Below are 22,284 nucleotides of genomic sequence, written 5' to 3'. Positions count from 1 at the left end.
AGGTGTTTCGAACTTGTCCTGACGAGTGTGGTTCATCGTCACGACAAGTTCCGAAATCTTTCTCTAACTTGATATGGATCACAGAAGCCTAAACTCTATTAATTTATTTTATATTTTTGAGGTTGTTTTTAACTAATTTATCTATTATTAAATTTAGAAATATTAATAATAATGGAATTTTTATTTGTTTTTGTATTATTATTAGATTTAGAAATATTAATAATAATAGAATGTTTTTATTTGTTTTTTTATTAATTTTATTTTTTATTTTAATATATTATATAACGAACCAAATTGTTTTATTAATATTTGAATTCATAGCTTTTTAGAATTTACTATTACATTTCTACTATAATCATGTGTACTATAATCATGTGGTTAGTGGTTTCTTGATCTCACTTCCCATTTTTTCCTTGATGATAAATAGAAATTCCAAAAACATAGATCTAAAAATTGATATGATCTATCCCAAAAAATTATACTAATAAATCCATCTAGTCAAATCATATCCACTTCCAAACAATCAAACAACATTTATAATTAAATGAGTAAATCAATCTACTCAAATCATACCCACTTCCAAACATCAAACAATATTTACAATTAAATAAATAGTATTCAAACATGTAAAAACAACTCTACTAGATATCACACATTGCATAATAATTTTAAACAATATTATCTTTTTTTTCAAAATGTAATCCAAAACCTTATCCACCTCATCCAAGCAACTCTACTAGATATCACATCGACTCCATAGAGAGAGGAAACATTGCATAAAAAATCTGTCCAAGGCCATGGAGGGGAAAAGAAGATTATACGCAGTAGTGTTACCTTTCTTGGCCCACAGTCACTTCAATGCATTCTTGCACCTCTCCAGAATGCTGGCTACCAAAGGCGTAATAGTCATCTACGTTAGTCTCCCTTCAAACCTCCAAATAATAAAACCCCGAGTGCAGGGGTGGGAAGATCTCCCCCTCTATTTCCAGGATCTATCCGTTCCGGACTCTCCTCTGCCGTCGGGCGGCCAGAATGTTAATAACATCTCGCGCCACATGTTGCCCCTGATGTTTGACCTCATACAGAAAATGCAGAAGCCCTTGGAGGATCTTATGGCGCAGCTGGTCGGCGACGAATACTATGAATCACGAGGTCTTCCGCTTCCCGAACGCTTGGTTCTCATTTACGAGATGTTCATGGGCTGCGCCGCGGCAGCGGCGACCAAGTTCGGCATCCGGTCGTTCCTGTTCTCCGCCTGCAACGCGCTGCTGTGGCTGTGCGGCGAAGCAGAATGCTGGGACGAGGAGGAGCCTCTGCCGGAGGTCGCCAAGGCTCTCAGCAGGTTGCAGGCGACACCCGAGATTGTGAAAACCCAGATGCGCCAGCAGATGGAGTTGATGTCGCGGCTGGCTGACGGGATTCTGATTAACACCTTTGCTGAGCTGGAACCGCAATGCGTTCGATATCCAGAGAGCTTCGATGCCCGAGGAGGAGGTGGATACCGCAAACCATTCTGGGCTGTCGGACCGGCAATTGAGCTCCCCGCGAAGGACAAAATCCAGAGTCCCCGGGATGCCGAGATTATGGCGTGGTTGGATCGGCAAATGCCAGGCTCCGTCGTGTACATCTCGTTCGGGTCGGAGTCATATATTTCTCGGGCGCAGGTGACAGAGCTGGCACTGGGACTGGAGGCGAGCGGGCAGCCCTTCCTTTGGGTATTGCGCCCGCCAGACTCAAAGCTCACTGGAGACTCCTCTTCAACGGCGCAGGAATGGAAGGCGGAGGTGCTTCCGGATGGCTACGAGCAGCGAATTGGGGCGCGGTGCGTTATTGAGTGCCAGTGGGCACCACAGGCCGCAATCTTGGCACACGAAGCGACGGGAGCTTTTATTACGCACTGTGGATGGAATTCGGCTCTCGAGAGCGTGGCGGCGGGGCTTCCCATGATCGCGTTGCCGCTGCAGTCGGACCAGCCGCTCAACGCTTTGCTTCTAGTGGAGGAGGCAAAAGTGGCGGTGGACATCAAGATGACCGATGGCGTAGGGAAAAGGGAGGAGGTGGAGAGAGGTGTTCGAAGAATAATGGCGAAGGACGAAGCGGCGTTGCAGATGAAGCGGACGGTAAAGGCGTTGAGCGTGGCGGCGGCTGCCGCCATCTCTAACGAGGGAGCAGCTCAGAAGAATCTGGATGCGTTTATACAACACCTGTCTTGAGTTCTTACAAAATATAGTAAATACGGTATTTTAACCTTTCCTAGGGTTGTGAGTGTGAGTGGTGAAATCTGAATTCTTAGAGTGGATTATACTTCCCAGCGGAAGGATTCGAAAGTGATGATGTCGCAATTTTTTTTATATCTCAGAATTGCTTTCAGCACTGGTTTATTGTGTTTTTATTTAGTAGAGATTTTTTTTTTAATTTTAAATCCAACGATATAATTTGTAGAAAGAGCGAAAGTTTTCTTAATTATTAAATTTATTTATATACTCGAAAACATATTTTAAGCAATTAGCCTACCAAATCCGATCAAAATTTAAATATTACATCACAGGATTTGGGAAAAAAAAAACCAAAAGAACAGTGCTGCATATGTGATGAATGAATTCAAAATCAAAGCCTTAATGAATGCAATGAACAATTTCAAAATCAAAAATTTGAAAATTTGAAATATTAATATGCCATTCACGTAACAATGACTTTGACGTGACAATGACTTTGAGATGGATTTCCATAAACATAAAATCAAAAATTTGAAAATTTGAAATATTAATATGCCATTCACGTAACAATGACTTTGACGTGACAATGACTTTGATATGGATTTCCATAAACATAAATAGTTAGGGTAGATTTTATGGAGGTCCTAGTGTTAAAAAAAAAAAAAAAAAATTTTCTATCTAAAAAAGTAATGTGAGCTATAATATAAAAGAAAAGAAATATGTTATGCATATTTAATTAGTTGTCCATATGACCTAATACAATTCCGTTTAAAGTAAGAAGTAATGTGAGTAAGATGTTTAAACCTTATACTTTTCAAAAATATATCTATACATAGAAAAAATGTTAAACTAAATTTTTTTAATGTTAATGTGAATTATGAATAAAATATTTTAATATGAATTAATATTGACATATACTTAAAGAATTATTAATAACAAGAAATAATTAGTTCAGTGAACAAGTGACTGCTCCTTTTCTCTTTTTCTAGTCCAAAGGAAATTTTAGTGTCTTCTCCAAGATTCCTTTAATGGACTATGGATAACCAATATATGAATATTCCCTTTAATTGGTTTTACTTAGAGATGAGCCTTCCTTTACAAGACAACCACTTATAACACTAGATGTAATCTATTTTTCATAGAGCCAAAATCAATGTCTATGATTAAAATCATTCAGTTTTGAATGAAAAAAAAAATATTTAATTCCATTGTCACAAGGAACAGTTGTAAAGGGAGGTACTCACATTCTAACCCTTCTTCCACTCCCGAGGAGTTAAAATATTCACTAAATTACTGTAATTTTGTTGCACACATCCAATTACTGTAATTTTGTTGCACACATCCAGGATTTCCTTGTGCTTTCTAGCTTCTCTCTCAGTCCCTAATCCAAAAAAAATAATTTCATCTAAAAATAACATGTGTGGAAAAGATATGGAGTTTCCCTTTTTTATCTCAGTGATGGAACCTTCTCTCTTGTTGGTTTTTATCATTTTACTTAGCCCTGCAACCAAAAAGAAGAATCTTGAAGCTGATCGATTTATTAGAATATAAAAGGAAACCAATGTTAAAATTATATATGACAGAGCAATGGAACACAATATATATTGCAGAAATATAAACACAGAAAACACATAAAACAAGAGAGACACCGTTATACGTGGTTCACCCAATTTGGGTTACGTCCACGGAGAAACAACCATTCCTTCCTCTTATATTATCCAGCAAAATGAAGAGATACAACCTATAGCAAATCCATTGTAATTCCCTCTTCGCTCTCACACAATCTCCTCTCTCTTTCTCACTCAAAATACAGATATACATAGACGCAATACAATTCCCTCATATATAGCGAGGGTTTTCTTCTAGGGCAAAAAACCCTAAATTAAACATAACTTCTACTATCAGAGTTCTGCCTAATGAACGACCAAGATTGACTACAAAATTACAACATTTTACAAAGCAATTTTACATATGTTTTTAGCTTCGGACCCTGGACCCCCTGGCGGCGTACATTTACTGGCGGCATTGCTGCCACATTACAAACTGGGGTCCAATGTGGTGATACCTCTAAATAAACAAGACAATCAATCTCCACACCCAACAACCAAGGATAAGCACCCCTTGATCTAGTTCACCATTGGAATTCGCATTCCTATAATAATCAAAATCATCTTTAGATAAAATATTAATTTGATATAAGTGAGCATACAATCCACGATCTAGGTAGAAGATACTAGTAAATTACTTGTAAAGGGATCCTGTAAAAACTCTATGTTATATGAGTTTGGTGATTATACCTCTAAATATGATCGAATATCTGGACCTAGATGTAACCTAATATCTATAAGAGATGCTTCTCAAAGGGAGAAAGAAGGGGTAGAAGGAGGTTTGGAAATGGAACATGATTAGGGATCATTAGTGGGTTGGAAATCCTATCTTATCCTATAAAAGAAGAAATTCATTAAAGAATAAAATAATATCACAATAAAGGGGTCCTCAAAGTAGGGGAAATCTCAGAGAAGGTTGAAGCATGATACTTCTATCATTAAATTAGCCCTGAAAAGGTGCGTTGCCAAATACAATGTCTGGAAAGGAAAGAATGTAGCAGCTTTACTATCAACACTTCTAAATGATGCTACCTTACCCTAGCAAAGAAGAAATCCATTGAGGATGTTAAGGAAGGAATGCAAATGATGATGAAAGGACCCTTAGAGAAGGAAAAGCCTCATAGAATATGAAACCATGATAATTTTGTCATTTAGTCTGAGAGGGGTGGGGGGGTAGCCACAAAAAAATAGCCCTCAAAATTTGTTTTGCCAAATACAATCCAAATGTCATTTTTCTTCATGAAACTATGTGTGAAGGGGAATAACAGAAAGGCTTTACTATCAACAATTCTAAATATTGGTCTTTTAATTCAGTAGATTGTGAGGAAAGATCAGATTGCAATATTACTTGTTGGAAAGATACAGTTGATCTCATTAATGCATGTTTGATGCTTGCAGGTGTCAGAATAGATATAAAATCTAAAGAAGGTGGGAAGGAGTTCTTTATCTTTACTTTGTATGGGCCATATGATGGTAGGAAAAAATAAAAAAAAAACTGACAGGATCAAAGAGCGTAATATAATATTGAGACTTGAATTTAACTTGAAAATGAAAGGTGGGGGAACTTAGGGAGAAGGAGATAGGCAAGAATCAAGATCCCCTCACTCGTTATGTTGTCTAATTTTCTGAAGACCTCATTCTGTGTAATACTAAAACTATGAGATAGTTCCAACTTGGAGGAATTTCAGAAGCGGAATAGATGGAGTGTCAAAATGACTGACCGAATTCCTGGTTTCAGAAAGTGTTCTAGAAGATTCAAATGGGCTAAAGTCATGGGTTGGATATGGAGGTGGCTCTGACCATATTATCTATACCGCAACTAAAGCTAGGTTGCTACAAATTTAATCACGTTTGGTTAAAAGAAGAGGGCTATAGAAGCCTAGTAACCCTAAATTGGAATAAATTTGACACAAATACAAGAGAAACAACAATGATTCAATTGGAATAAAATTTGAAGAGAGCCATGAGTAGTCATAGAATGGGAAAAACGTAAATCCTAGGAAGCTCAAAATGATTTAGGTAGGACTAACAAAAAATTTAAACTAATGCATGACGTAACTAAAGAAGGAATCTTTTCAAACCCTCAATTAAGATCAAATTCTCTTGACCATTACTACCAACAATGACATGAAGTGATGTCCCCTTCACCTACATTTGCAAGTGGAAGAGGCAGTCACCTTCCCCAAGCTCCTCTAGTGTCCTTTGCAATGGTGATTGTGATGTTAGATTCTATGTTGATGATCCATTTCATTTCCCTCTCCATGGGATCTGGTGGTCTTCACACTAAATCAAGTTTGAGGCTTTAAGCTCATCTAATAACCATGCTTGAGTATAACTTTTTAATTGTTGTGACAAGAGATTTTATGGGTGTTGAACCATTTTTCCAATTCCTTTGACTTCCAAATTTTATCTATATGTTTCTTTCACTAGGTATATTGAGATAGGTTTACACACTAGTCATTAAAATATCCAAGAAGAATCCAAGAGAGTTTGCACACTAGTAACTAAACTATCCAAGAAAAAACTTACACTGTAAATTTTCTCTTCTTGCTCCATTTCAAGTCTTCTTTAACTCGTTGGAAAGATAAATTGCACATTGAACCAGATGCTCAATCATTTGGCATCAAAACCTCATGAAGTGAGAGAGAGGCATGAAAAAAAGAGAGAGAGGGACAAAAATTTTGTTTTTCTTCTTCTCCTTAGACTCCACCCAACTTGCACTTCCTTTCACTTCCCAGCTTCATACTTCACACTTTCTATGGCTTCAAGAGATATTGAACTTCTTGTGAGAGAGTGTGCTTCAAATGAATTCAACTTGCTTGTATTTATAGGCTTCATGTGAGGTCAAATTAATTTCCTTACGCTGGCTTGATTTCTTCCAATCCAACTTGATGTGGAGGATACATAAATTACATTTGACTTGATACTTAACCTTTTTTCTAACATGATTCAAAAACCCAAGAAGAGTCTATTTAAAAGTACAATGATTCTATTGAGTCAGAATAAACCCTAGAGGTCCTAAATTGGGACTTTGACCTAAATTTGGTGAGCCAAGCATGAAAACCATGCTTTAATAAGTCACAATAATAATAATAATAATTCTTTTTTTATTCTTTTGACAAGTATATTACAAGATGACTCAAATACATTAAATGAAGACCGAACCTAGTTACATTTTCCAACACACAGGGCACTAGAAACATATTGAGGAATAAAACTTCTTCGAATAATTTTCCAAGGAGAGATTATTATTATTGGTGACTCAACCATAATAATTTGAGCATTGAAACTAGAGCTAGCTCCTTCCTCTCCTTATCTAGCAAGAATTTTCCAAAGGGAAACATTACTTCTAAAGGACTTCCACAAATCCTCTACCTTTCAAGTTAAAATACATCTAAACTCCATAGCAAATGAAATGGTTAATAAAGGAGCTCTTGAATCAAAATCCAAGCTATATATGGATAGGAAGTGACAAAGCACAACTATCAATCTAATCGCATGAGTACATCTATGGTGATTTGGAAAGGAGGGGCCATAAAAATCTTCTCAGGCTACCAAAAAAGAATCAAATCAAGTTTTAATCCCAAGTGAGTCATATCAACATTTTCTTTAAAGCATCAAGATAGATGTCATGTATATCAAATCCCTCAATGATTTAAGGACAGTAGCATTATTAGTTATGTAACAAGACATTTATGGAGCTGAAAGGTAGAGAATTTTCCTTCCCTTTATCACATGATGGAGACCATCTCACCTAGTATAGACATTTGATTCAACACTTCCCTCATCAATATATATGAGAACTCTCCAAGTCTTCATCACCCTGTCCTCTTTCAAAATATTTGTTAGTCATTCCCTTCCTTCTTAGTGGTGAATTTCTTGGAGCTTAGCCACTGAACTCTATCTTTTCCTACTCTAGGCATCTCATTGTTTCTAATGGAGAGTTGTGTAGCATGCCCCCTACCCAACAACTGTTGGAGGTGTGAGGGAGGTGCATCTTGTGTGAATGTTTGTTCAATGGAATTGTCAATAATGAAAGCCACCCTCTATGAATCCATTAAGCAATTAGAGACATAGAGAACCCGAGTCAAGTCTAAGCACGGTGAGACGAACAAAGCCAAGGAATGCCTCTTTGTTGAAGTTGCTAACCACATTCTAGCTCTTTGTGAATGGGAGAAGTAATCTAGCAATGCTTTCATCATCTTAAGAGGGCATATGAATGAATTAAATGCATATCTCTATTGTTTGAGACCTACTTGACCACTTGGAAAATCATGTGAATCTCCCTCCATGGGAAGCACTCTCAGAAAGCTTTGCTAGTCAAAACACAAAATTGTATCTTGAGAGGAGACCAACACCACCAGCTACGATGACTCATACACCAGGTCAAAATGATTTAAAGTCGCTAGTTAATATATGTTTTATTTATGTTTTTCACTGTTAGAACAATTTATACCTGTAAGGTTTGAAGAAGAACTATACTATGTTTGGATTTCATAGTTTTTGGAACACCAGGTTTCCTATTTTCTATATTTGTAGCTTTATACGGAAACAGAATGTATTGAGGTTCTACAGGAAAAAGCGTAGACATTTTTTCTAATTAATATAAAATTTAAGTCCTCATTATTATTATAACAAAGAGATTTAGTCATAGAAAAAAAATAATTAAGCTAAGTTATGACAATCTAATGCTAAGTTGATAGTATTGGACATTCTGTCTCTCACAAGACATTAATTTTATGTACCTAATTACTACATGCATTTAATAATCATATAAACCAACATTGTGAGACTCAACAAAGATCTGTGAGTTTTACCAAGTTCATCTTAAAATGTCTACTCAATGAAAACTCACCTACAAACTGAAATTCACCAAATTTAGTGAAACTTACCCAAAACTCAGCATACCCTGCTATATTTTTTGGAACAAAATTTCTTCTATTTTGAGGTTTTTTTTCCTATTATCAAGTTTTGTCAAGTCCCAAGCTAGCTAAGTTTTGGCAAGTCCAAGTCTCACAACCTTGATATAAACATAAATATCATTCATCACTAGTCCTAATCTAAGGAACAATTAACTTCATCGATTCCTATAGTTCATCAATAATACAAAGTTCAGTACAAAGAATAGAAAATGTTTCTATTACATGGTATGGTTCACAATACAGATTGAACTTTCAAATCCTTACAAAGTTTAGTACAAAGAACATAAAATGTTTCTTTTACATGGCATGGCTTCCAATAATAGAAGATGCACACTCTTTGTTAGTTTGGATCACAATACAAATTAAACTATGGAATTCTCAATACTATCCATTTCATTTTTTACTATTTAATGACTTATTTACATTCTAGGGTTTCATTTGAGTATTATTTTGAAGGCAAGGAAACGTAAACTCATAGAATGGGAAATACAACTAGTGATAATATGCATCAATTTTCAATGTTTGCGAATAAAATACAATATTGTTGTTGTATTGGTTGTCAATGAATTTTTATTTTCCGATGGCAAAAAACGAGGATCATACATAGCTCTATTTTTACCTTTATTACGCATGCATGCTATCATTATGGCTTGGGAGGTCCACAACAAGCACTTTCAAATTTTTAATCATCACAATATATCCATTTAAGATTCACTGATAACAGTCTCAAGAAACCAAGATAGTCAAAACCATTAGCACTTCAAATATGGTATGCCTAGACTTAAGAACAAAAGGATTTAGTAGGAAACCTTGCATTGATTGATTACACCAAGAAAATCAAGGTGCATTCTATAGTGTAGTTTAAGGTAGGAATGAGCTTAGCTACACCTAACCTTGATCTAACATCACCCCAAGGTTGTGATGCTTTGGATGCATATCTTGAGTTCACACAAATGGGCGACAGATCAAATATTGGAACTCGACATATGCAACCTCAAGGTGCATATTAGATCCAAGTTAGGATAGGTCTGGTCTAGTTCATGCAAATACAAAAAATGACTCATATTTCCAATTGGATGAATCATGCATTGAGGTTAGGAATTGGGATGCATCATCCATTGAGGTCAATTCCTATGGGGATCCCTTCCATAGTAGAACTCATGCCCTTGTGTGAAACCACTATGCATTTTCCATTTTAGTTTTTTGTTTCAGACAAATGGTCATATATAGGAATTAATAGAATAAAAGGTACCTGCTTATTATAGACGTTGAAAAATATATTGAACAAATACCAAAGCCCAGATAGAGATCCCAACACCAAGGTATTCATAAGATTTTTTTTCACATCATTATCTACCTCGTCTTCTAGTATGGCCCCATCGTTTTGTGTTGCACTTGTTTTTCCATAAACATCTCTTTGTGGTGCCCTTATGATAAGTTTCATAGTTTCAAGCTAAAGCCAAGAGTGACCAATGCCTCAATCTAGCCCTTGGAGAAGGGAACATGGAAATTTTGGGCCCATAATTTAGATTTGGGTGAGTAGGTACATTAGATAGTAAGAATATGGGTCATGAAAGAAGGTTGGACTTGATGGATTCACCCCCATATGCAGTCACCCTCCCAGTGGGCCTTAGATAAGTAGTACATTGCATTTTCATTAGTTGGTCTGAAAAGGCCACAACACTAGGCCAAAAACGCCAGAGGAATTGGAATTTTTTTGAGTGGAAATGGATTTGGGGGAAAGAAGCATGGAATGCTCCCACCTCCCAGCTTTGTAGCACACTTGGGTTCATTAATTCAATCATTTGTAGCTTAGTTTGGAGCGAATTAATGTTTACACTATAGAAAGTGACAAGCCAACCGGAAGGAAATAACGTAGCAAGAAACCTACCACAACAATGAACCCGCTCACTCTTACGCACAACCCTGATCCCACCTAATGCAAGAGAAAATCATAAGCATAACGTCATACCATAATGAGATACGTGATAGCCCCACTACCCTGGTGCTATTGGTGAAGCCTTTACCTGTGCGACTACTGGAACTAGATTGACTAACGAATCAACTATAGCTATTAGTGTTGGAACGAAGTTTCGAAAATGAGTCATGACCTACACGAATGGGGAATGAATGTTGCTTCCTCCTTCCGGACTCCAATCATAACCCTTGCCAAGGCACTCCCGAGATCATGTGAATAATGAGCTTCCTAGGTAACTAGGGGTAGATAGGACTATTGAAAATAGCAACAAGAAATGCTAAATATAGAAGTGCTAAAATTAGTAGTGCTATAAATAGCATTTCGGGATACATTCTAATTTTAGTTAGTCCCTAAACTAAAATTGAGAACTAAAATTCGAATTTGATCGTAGCAGTTTTTTGTAAAAATAATTAATTAATTCATCATGAGTTATTTAGTTGGAGAAAATCAAACATGAAGTCTATGTGGGGACATGCAATAGTTATCCCTTTGATTGAGGATTTATCCATCAGTTAAGGAGATAAGGTTGAGTTGTAATTAGTTAGCTTAGTTAACTGAGTTAAGTCCAGTTAGATTAGTTCTAATTGTTGGAGGAACTAGTTGTGAGTTCAGTTAGTTAATGCGTGCATGCATCTAACCACTGCACTTCAGATAATTGAATATTATGTCATAATAACTCATGCATGTCAGTTCAATCAGAGACCCAGTTGAAATCAGATGATGGGACAATGTACTATCAGTTGCAGGAATATTCCCATGAGGATATTACTTGCATGCAGAAGGAATTTGTTCCTTGGTGGATTGCACAGTTAGATAAGAAGTCAGTGAGTGTGTGTGAGGTAATTTCACATAGGTGGCAGCTTTTGGATGCCAAGAGAAACTACGTAAGGAAATAGGAGGCTTGGAGGATTGAAGGAAGGCATATGGTGTGTCTATTTAGTCTGTGAGTTGTGTTGAGGGATTGTACTAAGAGCTAGATAGATTTTGTGCTAAAGCTTTGTGTAATCTCTGCTATTGTTTCCACTTGTTTGTTATACAATTGAGGGGTTTTAAGTTGATGCTTTCCCCAGGTTATTCTTCTATGTTCATGTGTGATTGAATTCTCATTCTCTGTTATATGTGTTCTTAATTGATCGTGCTCAAATTGATAAAGTTTCACAAGTTTTGTTTGTAGAAGTAGATCTAGTATATTGCTTTAGTACATTGCATTATCAGGCGATCTATAGTGGAAATTCTACATGGTATCGGAGAAAAGGTGATCAAAGCAGAGAATATTATACAAAGAAGGGAGAAGTTCCAAGTTTGAAGTTCCTAATTATATACTTCGAATTCTTATCACATCTCAAATTTCCCCAATGGCGTTCAACGGTTTAAGACTTGAGTATGCCCTTAATGGCAACTCAAATTATATTTCCTGGAAGAATCGCATGGAAGTGGTATTAGAGGACAATGGTCTAAACGACTTGAGTGATCAAGAAGTCCCCAAGATAGCAACAGCTAATGCCCAAGAATTGGCAAAATGGAAGAAATGTGTGGCTAGAGCGAGGAGAATCCTTTTGGAGGGAATTCGAGACCACATAGTCTTGAGTCTCCATGGGAAGGAGACACCATTTTCAATGTGGAAAACATTGAAAGATCTCTATCAGAACAGCAGCGATCAGAGGAAGCTGGTGCTAAAAGACAAGCTTCGAAAAATCAATTGTGAAAAGGGCGACACGATCTCTACATATATGAACAAGCTCACCATCTGTAGGGATGAACTTGTAAGTGTAGGGATCACGGTAGCTGATGACGACATGGTGAGTCTTTCTCTCCTCAGTCATCCTAAGAGCTGGCATAGTTACCAAGACTCGGTAAATGGAAGAGAGAAACTTCCATATTGGTAACAACTTTGGTCGGATCTGATGCAGGACGAGATAAGAAGAAGCACCAGAGATGGATCTTCATCAAAACAAGATGATGAAGAAAATCTCGCCTTAGCGAGTAAGGTGAGGAAAGGGAAAGGGAAGGTGTCCCATCCCAAATCTAGTTCTTTCCATGGTGGGAAGAAGTTTGACAAATCGAAAGTGAGATGCTTTCATTGTCATGAGGTGGGCCATTATGCTACGAATTTTCCACAGAAGAAAATCAAGAAGGGATCCTTGAAGGGATCGGATGGTGAGGCACTGGTCTCACAATTCGAATTTGATTTCTCTCTCATCGCATGCATGGTTTCATCTATGGTGGGATGTGTTTGGTACCTAGATAGTGGAGCCTCTTTCCACATGTCTGGCGATAAGAATCTTTTCAATACCCTAGAGGACAAGGATCTCAAGATGTGGATCGAGATGGGTGATGATGGAAAGTACCATGTTTCAGGTGAAGGTACAGTTGTGTTTCAGAGGGAGCATGGAGCTCCTCTTACCCTGACTAATGTAAAGTATGTACCAGGTTTGAAGAAGAATCTTGTGTCTGTCGCTATGCTAGAAGATAAAGGCTATGATGTAGTCTTTAGTAAAGGAAAGGTATTCCTTAGGCATATCGATACTGGACAGACCAAGAGGATTAGGATTCGACTTAAGAATCTCTACAAGCTAGAGGTAGATGAATGTGCTACATTGAGTTCCAAGGCAAAGATGGTGCAAAGCCAAGATGTTAGCAAGTTATGGCATAGAATATTGGACCACTTGCACCATGGGGCCTTGAAGATCATGCAGCAGATTTCTACTGGACTTCCCAAGGGAAAAATGGAGCAGACAGATACATGCAAAGGTTGTACCTTGGGTAAGTATGTGAAATCTTCCTTTCAGGATTGAGACAATAGAGCTGGAGTGAGTTCACACAGATGTTTTTGGACCATTCTCTATAGCCTCCACCGCTAAACAAAGGTACTATGTTATTTTTATTGATGATTTTTCTCGTAGATGTTAGATCTACTTTATGCAAAGAAGGATCAGACCTTATTGAGGTTTTGTGAATTTAAAGCCTTGACAATGAAATAATCTAGAAAGAGAATAAGGGCCTTGCGTAGCGATAATGATGGAGAGTATGTCTCCCAACAGTTTAAGGACTTCGCATTGTAGAATGAATTAAATAGGAGTTGACGACACCCCATAACCCACAACAGAATGGGGTGGCCGAAAGGAAGAACAGATCTATTGTGGGAGTAGCTCATGCGATGCTGCATGACCAAAGCCTACCACTTCATTTGTGGGCAGAGGCATGCAATACAGTAGTATAATTGTAGAACATAAGCCCACACTATATACTGGGGATGAAGACACCTATGGAAGCCTTTTCCAGGAAGCGACTAGATGTGAGTCACATCAGGATCTTTGGATCATCGGTTTATTTCCATGTGACCAAAGATGCCCAGAAGAAGCTAGATCCATTAGCTGAGTTGGGGATACTTGTGGGGTACACTGATACACCCCACAACTATTGGGTGTTCCTGCCTACCAGTCAGACGAAAGTGGTATGCAAAGATCTGAAGTTCGACGAGAAAAAAGCCATGCGAGTATCACATGAGAGGGAGCTCAAGTTGCATGCAGAGGAGGAACTTTTAGTTCCTAAGGAGGAGGAGCTTGAGACTGATGTGGAATAGCTGCATGCAGAGGATCTGGGAATGGAGACATCCACTCATGCTGAGTCTTCCAGAGATGGGCAGAAACTCTCAAGGGAAGTTGACAGGTTGATGTTGAATGTGCAAGAGAATGTGGGATAGCCATCTTCTCAGTGCAGACAAAGGAGGTCACCCGAGCGGTACACTGGTTACATGGCCCCAGTTGGGGAGTGTGTAGAGTCTGAACCTTCTTCATTCGAGGATGCAGTACAACAACTAGTCTGGGTTGATGCAATGGTAGAGGAGTACGACTCTATCATTCGGAACAATGTGTGGGATATTGTCCCAATACCTTAGGACAAGTCAGTGGTGAGTTCCCAATGGCTTTACAAGGTAAATCAGGCAGATGATGGCAATGTTGAGAAACATAAGGCAAGGTTTGCTACCTATGGTTTCTCACTGGTCGAGGGGATCGACTACAATGTGACCTTTGCTCTTGTAGCAAGGTGCTCATCTATCAGATCGATGTTGGCACTATCAGCTCAGATGGGTTGGAATATACATCAGATGGATGTAGAGACAACGTTCCTCAATGGGAAGATTGAGGAAGAGGTGTACATTAAGTAGCCGGAAGGTTTTGAGACCTTCGATCGTGAGTCACATGTGTGCTGACACAAGAGGGATTTGTACGGGCTGAAGCAAGCACCTCGTGCTTGGTACACTAGGATAAATAGCTATTTCGCCGCATTGGGCTTCACCAAGAGTGAAGCAGATGTGAACCTTTACCACATCATGCTAGAAGGTAAGCCATTGATCATTGTTATTTATGTGGATGATCTGATTTTGACAGGTGATGATCAGTTGTTCAAGTCTTGCAGAGAGGACCTTGCAAGAGAGTTCGAGATGAAAGACATGGGTCTTATGCACTACTTTCAAGGCATGGAAGTGTGGCAGAAAGATGGGGAAGTATTTGTGTCTCAAGGCAAGTAAGCCAATGAGATACTCAGGCACTTCCACATGGAGAAGTCCAAGCCCATGTAGACTCCTCTATTTGGGAACTGGAGGAAGGAGGATGCTACTTCAGGCGAGGTAGTAGCTACTATTGTTTATCGACAGCTTGTGGGTTCACTAATGTATCTAGTGAACACACGACCAGATTTATGCTTTGCAGTGAACCAACTGAGTCATGCTATGGTGCAACCTACCAAGTTGTTTTGGAAGGCAACGAAGCATGTGCTGAGATACCTTAGAGGCACATCTTAGTATGGATTTTGGTACAAACGGACACAGGGAGTGAAGCTTCAGGGCTTCACAGATGCAGATTGGGCAGGGAGTCCATCAGACCGAAAGAGCACTTCTGGAGGAATATTCAACCTTGGATTAGCTGCAATTTCTTGGTACAACAGGAAACAGAGGTCAGTTGCACTTACCTCAGTAGAGGTTGAATACATGGGTGCCAGTCATGCAACATGCGAGGCCATTTGGATGTAGAAGATTCTAGTGGGATTGTTTGGTCAGAGGATGGATCCAACTGTGATCTACTGCGATAATCAAAGTTGTATTAAACTCTATGAGAATCCAATATTTCATGACAGTCCAAGCACATTGATATCTGGTACCATCATCTTTGACACTATGTGGTGAAGAGGATCATGTTGTTGCTCCATGTTTTTACCGAGGAACAGGATGCAGATATTTTGACTAAGGCATTGTCAAAATGCAAGTTTGAGTTCCATAGAGACAGGATTGGGGTGATTGATAATCCCTTTCTTGTTGAGAGGGAGTGTTGAAAATAGCAACAAGAAATGCTAAATATAGAAGTGATAAAATTAGCAGTGCTATAAATAGCATTTCAGGATACATTCCAATTTTAGTTAGTCCCTAAACTAAAATTGAGAATTAAAATTAGAATTTTATCTTAGCAGATATTTGTAAAATAATTAATAAATTAATAATGAGTTAATTAGTTGGAGAAAATCAAACATGAAGTCTATGTGGGGACATGCAATAGTTATCCCTTTGATTGAGGAAGTTATCCATCAGTTAAGGAGATAAGGTTGAGTTGTAATTAGTTAGCTCGGTTAACTGAGTTAAGTCCAGTTGGATTATTTCCAACTGTTGGAGGAACTAGTTGTGAGTTTAGTTAGTCAATGCATGCATGCATGTAACTAATGAACTTTAGATAAATGAATATTCTCTCATAAATAACTCATGCATGTCAGTTCAGTCAGAGACCCAATTGAGATTAGATGATGGGAAAATGTACTATCAATTGCAGGAATATTCCCATGAGGATATTACTTGCATGTAGAAGGAATTCATTCCTTAGTGGATTGCGCAGTTAGATAAGAGATTAGTGAATGTGTGTGACGTAATTTCACACAAGTGGCAACTTCTGGACCCCAATAGAAGCTGTGCAAGGAAATAGGAGGCTTGAAGGATTGAATGAAGGCATATGTTGTGTCTATTCAGTGTGTGAGCTGTGTTGAGGGATTGTACTGAGAGTTGGATAGATTTTGTGCCAAAGCTTTGTGTAATCTATGTTATTGTTTCCGCTTGTTTGATATACAGTTGAGGTGTTTTGAGCTGATGCTTTCCCTAGGTTATTCCTCTGTGTTCATGTGTGATTGAATTCTCATTCTCTGTTATATGTGTTCTTAATTGATCATGCTCAAATTGATAAAGCTTCTGCAAGTTTTGTTTGTAGAAGTAGATCTAGTATATTTCTTTAGTACATTGCATTATCAGGTGATCTACAATGGAAATTCTACAAGGGCATACATTTATGTATGTGTGTATGCAACCAAACTAGATCTAACTCACCCTGATCGAACCAATCCTATGCTTACGCTTATTAACTCTAAGAACTGCTCTTTGTTCTTTCAATTTCAAATCAAATCCTCGATGGCCTATCTCTGCCTCTTCAACATCTGATCTAGATATAGGTCTTGTAGCATTCCCATTCAAACATGGTGTTAGGGTAGATCCTCTCTAGGTAGATTCTTTTCATTTGTTTTAGCCTAGGAAATATTACAAGTGCGATCTCGGGCATCATCAGAACACCCTTCAGTATTCCTTACCTAGTTCATCCCTTTTGTGCCCTCAACTCTCTTGCTCGAAAAAGAGTCACGATGTTGTAAAACTCATAATGGACATTGTATAATTTATACAGGTGAATCCTCTGAATTCAACTGTTCCCTCCATTTCCAATCTGGGAAATCTGGGCTATTGCAATCAAATCCAACTCCAACCTAGGAAAATGGGTGATTGCAAGCAAATTCGACCTCCCAAACCAAGCGAATCAGGATTTTCATTATTTATCCGCTTTTTTTTATGGCTAAAATGTAATACATATCTATTTTTTAAATAAATGTTGGGCTAACTATAGAAAATGGGTGTATTATAAAAAATTTGCCCCTCCAAAATATAAAACCCCTTAAATTTCACCCTTGGGCTAAGATTCACCCCTAAAATTTTCTATGTTACTTTGAGTTTATACATGTCTTCCTTTTGGATGATTCCTTTGGGACCCAGAGGGATTCTCTGGATAAAAATGCCTATTGACCCACATCCTAAAAGAATCTATGAAAAAGTAACTAGTCTTGTCTAGTAAAATCCTTACTTTAAGGATGATTCTTGTGTGGATTGTTGGGGAAGTCATGATCTAATAGATGCTTGAGGTATTTTGGAGAGGCTATAAATAATAATATATCCTCATTCTTGGGAATTCAGAGTGAGATAAATGTATGAGAGTCTAGGAGTGATTCTAGAGTCTAGAAGTCAAAAGTTTGAGAAGCATGTGCATCAGGACCTGTGAGCCTGGTGAGAACCCAAAGTGGCAGAACATTCTTAGGTAAGAGTCTTGTGGTTTGGATACTCTAGTTTATAGATAGAGTCTACGAAAGGCCATGAAGACTTAGATTTATAGCTTATTATGATTTAGTATAACTAATAAAATCCTTAGCATTCAACCTTTGATTTAAGCCGAGATTCTATATTGTGACTTCGTAAATCTATTAATAAAATGAAGTCTCCATTTTTCATCTGTGCCATATCTTTGTTCAAAAATTTTCTAGCTTGACTTAGTGAAATTCATCTAAGGTTCATGAGCAATCCACTTAGGATCCTGGAGTACCATTCAAGATCGAAAAGGAAGGAGGCTATGTAAATAGAAATTTGGGTATTGGATCTGCTCAAAGGTTCATGTGTGAGTTCATGTAAGAGTTTTTGTAACTCAGTCAAAGATTATCTTCTAATTTACAAGCTTCATTCTCCATCAGCGGAAGCCTCTGCAACCTTATGGTCAAATAGGTATCAGAGCCAAGTTTTTGTGCTCAAAAGAAATAACATTCTTACCACAGTGGGAAGCAAGGCTCTGTAAAGAGAAAGTGCTAGAGCAATCAAGAGAAACAATAGAATATGAAGAATAATCGAGTGATTTGGCTAATGCAGCTAGTTGATTATGGGTGCAAGGTTTTTTTATAGAATGAGGAAATGAAATAATAGCAGAAGTGGGGGATTATTTAATGAGCGCAGAGGTAATAGATTGTTTCTTTGGGATCTGAGAGACATTAATGACTCAAGTCTCTAGGAAGGAGAGATCTTCCCATTTTATAACTTGGTCGATCGTAGATGTTTTCGTCATTAAAGAGAACACGCTCTAAGCATGTTCCTTAAATAAGAAATATGAAATATGAAATGTCCATACTTTGCAGGAGGAGGTCCTAATAGTTATTCTTCCATGCTCATGTGCTTGTAATGATAGAACTACTCATCATATGGGGAAATACATGCAAGAAAAAGATTATATATTTCAATAATCAGATTAGCCATTGCAAAAATAATGAATTTACATATGTGATGCATGTATTTCTAGAGGTTCTAGAGTATTATACTTCATCAAGAAGCATGGATACATTTTCACAAAGAGGGGATAGAGGAATTCCATCTAATAATTCCATCTTTTTCTTGGAAATTACTAAGCCAACATCCTTGATCACTTGTAATAACTTTCTCATATGTTTTATGTGTTCCTCAATGGAATTGGAAAAAACTAGAACATCATCTATATACACAATTAACCAATCAAAATAATGTTTCAAAACTTTATCCATGACTCCCTAGAACTTTGCAGGTGCATTTTTCAGTCCAAATGGCATTACATTCCACTAATAATGACTTTCTATGACATTGAATGTTGTTTTGAATCTATCTTCTTCACAACAACAACCTCCCAAAACCCAGATTTTAAATCAAATTTTGAAAATATATTTGCCCCAACGATTCTTTTCACAAGATTGGATTTGTGTGGTATGGGATAGGTATCATTTGCTAATACTTCATTTATGGGCTTGTAATTTATGACTAGTCTTGGAACTCCCCTAATTTGCTCAGAATGCTTATTTACATAAAATCCATAACAATTCCATGGACTTTGGGATTCTCTGATAAGACCCTTTTTCAGGAGTCCTCTGATTTATTCTTCACATAACTTTTGGTACTGAGCATTCATTGGAATTTCTCTGCTCTTGCAAGCCTTTCCTGTATATGAATCTTTATAGGGTAGTTATACAAAATATTTTTTCTTTTCCCAAAATGCTATAGGATTTTCTGAACATACTTCTTCTTCGAATTTTTTCTCAAGCTAGAAATTTCATGTTTGACTTTTTCTGTTTTGATTTTTCTTGTATCTTCATATTACTTCTCATGTTTTTCAACTCCTTTATTTTAATTTCTCTTTGTGCTATTGTCTTAGCAACTTGGACAATAGTGGACAGTTAAGGAGTTGAGATAAAAGGAAGGACAATTTTATTTGCTTTTATGTTTTCCTGTTCAAGATCTGGAACTGTGATTTGCATCCTTAGTTCTTATTGACCCATGTGGTTCAATAACTGCCAAAAAAGGTGTTCCCAGTATGCAGTCTATGGGAATTTTGTAACCAAAATTTTTAAATCTAGACATTTCTTTCCGAAGCACAAAGTTCCTTTGGGGATTGCATACTGCATATTCATGGATTTATTTCCAAGACCAATTACAAAGTGGTTAGCCTTGTGCCAATATATTGAATAAATTATTTCTTTACATGCAAGAGATTCAAATTTGATCTTGAATCAATGAGAGCTTTTAGCTCAAGATTTTGGCCTTTGATTCTTAATGTAATATGAATATGAAAATTTTGATGCTAAATGGCCAACATTCTCATGGAATTTATTCCTTCACTATTTGATGTATGGAACATATTAATATTGGGATTTGATCCCAAATCATATTTATCATCTAATGGAGGAGTTTGTAGGATAGCAATTTGATCTTTTAGAGTCCCAATCTCTTGTCTTTCCCAATGATCTACTATGTTAGCATCCTTTTCTTCCTTCTGAGTTTCTAGATATTTCATTCTTTGTTTGAGCTCACTTACTTATTTTTTCAAAATATTAATTTCCTTTCCTAGATCATTCATATTTAAAGGTTGTAATATTTCATTTCTATGATCTCTCATGAATGATTTATTATTATTTTCAAAACAAGCATCAACAAATAAAGACTTCTTACGTGATGATTCTGACATTTTGTGAGCTCTTTCCATTATTTTGAGAAATGTTTCTAATAGGGATGTCTTCATTTCTCCTTCTGGTAGTGATTTTATTTGTGCTAACATTTGTGCATCTCCATCCTCTTTGACCTAGGCCATGTAGACTTCTAATTTTCTTGTCGCATCATATTCTTCTTCTTCGTATTAATTTTTTTAACAACTGCCATATTCAGTATTGAAATTGCAAATTTATGGATCTTTGAAATTGCAAGAGTCTGCAATCATTAGTGCTTCCTCTTCTAGATCAAACAATTCATCAGTATTATAATCAAAGTCAGAAGTTTCTAAACTAGAACAACATCCTTCTTGTAGTAGGTGAACTTCTTCTCTTTTAATAAAAGGAGAATGAGGACAATGGTTTGTATCATGTTCATTAGAGCCACACCTATTACAATGGAAAATTCTTTGTTTCTCTGTCTTTTGTTTCCTTTTTTTTTCTTCCTTTTGGGTTGTCAACTGTACTCTATTTATTTTTTAAGCTTCCCCTTGTGGACACCTATTTGAAAGGTGGCGTGTTTCCCCACAAAGGCAACATGTTTTTTTTGGGAAACTTGATTTTTGTGAGTTCTTAACTTAATATATTCTAGGGAATAGTAATGGGTTCTCTCTACTCTCTTGTATCTTTTCCATGTAGAGTCATATCTTCTAGGATAATACTTCTTTTTGGCTCTGAACCTTTGAATTTTTTTCAATATTTCCTTAGCTTTCTTCTTTCTTCTTACATGATCATCTATAGTTAACCCATATTTTTCACAAATGGACTTGTTGCCAGGAAGCCTAGACATATTTTGAATTGACTTACTCACCTTCATATTAGTGCATAGACCTACTAATGCACTACTGATCAAAGAATAAATTTGTCCCCAGGTGTACAATTCATAGGGTTGCTTAAATACATCACTTGTTTTCAGATATTCAACAAACTTGCTAGGAATAACAACCATATAAACATGCTTCCATAAAAGGTTATTACTATCTTTAACCTCATAAATTATTTGAGTCCATTCTTTGTGGAATTCATCATAGTGAGACATTTTCTTGCATTTCAGATTCATGAGGATTAGATCATGTTTATCATATATTTCTTGCTTTTTCCCACACCAGTGTTCTAGAATTAAAGTAGTAAGGGCGCCTATCATATTGCTCATAGGGGTACCATATTGATGGTACACTATGTTACCATTTTCATCTTTTCTGATTTATTTTTTCATTTTCTCTATCATGGAAAAAGAAGATTTTCCCTCCCACCAATTCAGCTTGAAAACTATGAAGCATTGGATAATTGCTTTGCATGCTTATATTTAACTTTTTTCTTTCATGCACATGATCTTATAAGAAACAAACATTATGTATAAAACTTTCTTGATTTGTCCCACATACATATCATCAATGTTCAATTTTGGATACCAATCATCAACAAAGGTTTCAGAT

General features: G+C 37.0%; 1 protein-coding gene across 1 annotated transcript; it reads left to right on the top strand.

Moving 5' to 3' along the window:
• The first annotated feature begins 760 nt into the window (after positions 1 to 760).
• LOC149213553 (zeatin O-xylosyltransferase-like) lies at positions 761 to 2,252 on the top strand. The gene has a single exon (XM_089392045.1). The coding sequence runs from the start codon at positions 798 to 800 to the stop codon at positions 2,211 to 2,213; it is 1,416 nt and encodes a 471-aa protein (XP_089248171.1). The 5' UTR covers positions 761 to 797; the 3' UTR covers positions 2,214 to 2,252.
• The last annotated feature ends 20,032 nt before the right edge of the window (positions 2,253 to 22,284 follow it).

This window comes from Pinus tabuliformis, chromosome 1_1, assembly GCF_031772625.1.
Source record: "Pinus tabuliformis cultivar Carrire ecotype Pingquan chromosome 1_1, CPIR1, whole genome shotgun sequence".
Lineage (NCBI taxonomy): Eukaryota > Viridiplantae > Streptophyta > Pinopsida > Pinales > Pinaceae > Pinus > Pinus tabuliformis.
This window is presented reverse-complemented; position numbering and strand designations above follow the sequence as displayed.

What these genes read in the sequence shown, in the direction of transcription:
- LOC149213553 (XM_089392045.1), top strand. Translation starts at nt 798, where the DNA reads ATGGAGGGGAAAAGAAGATTATACGCAGTAGTGTTACCTTTCTTGGCC.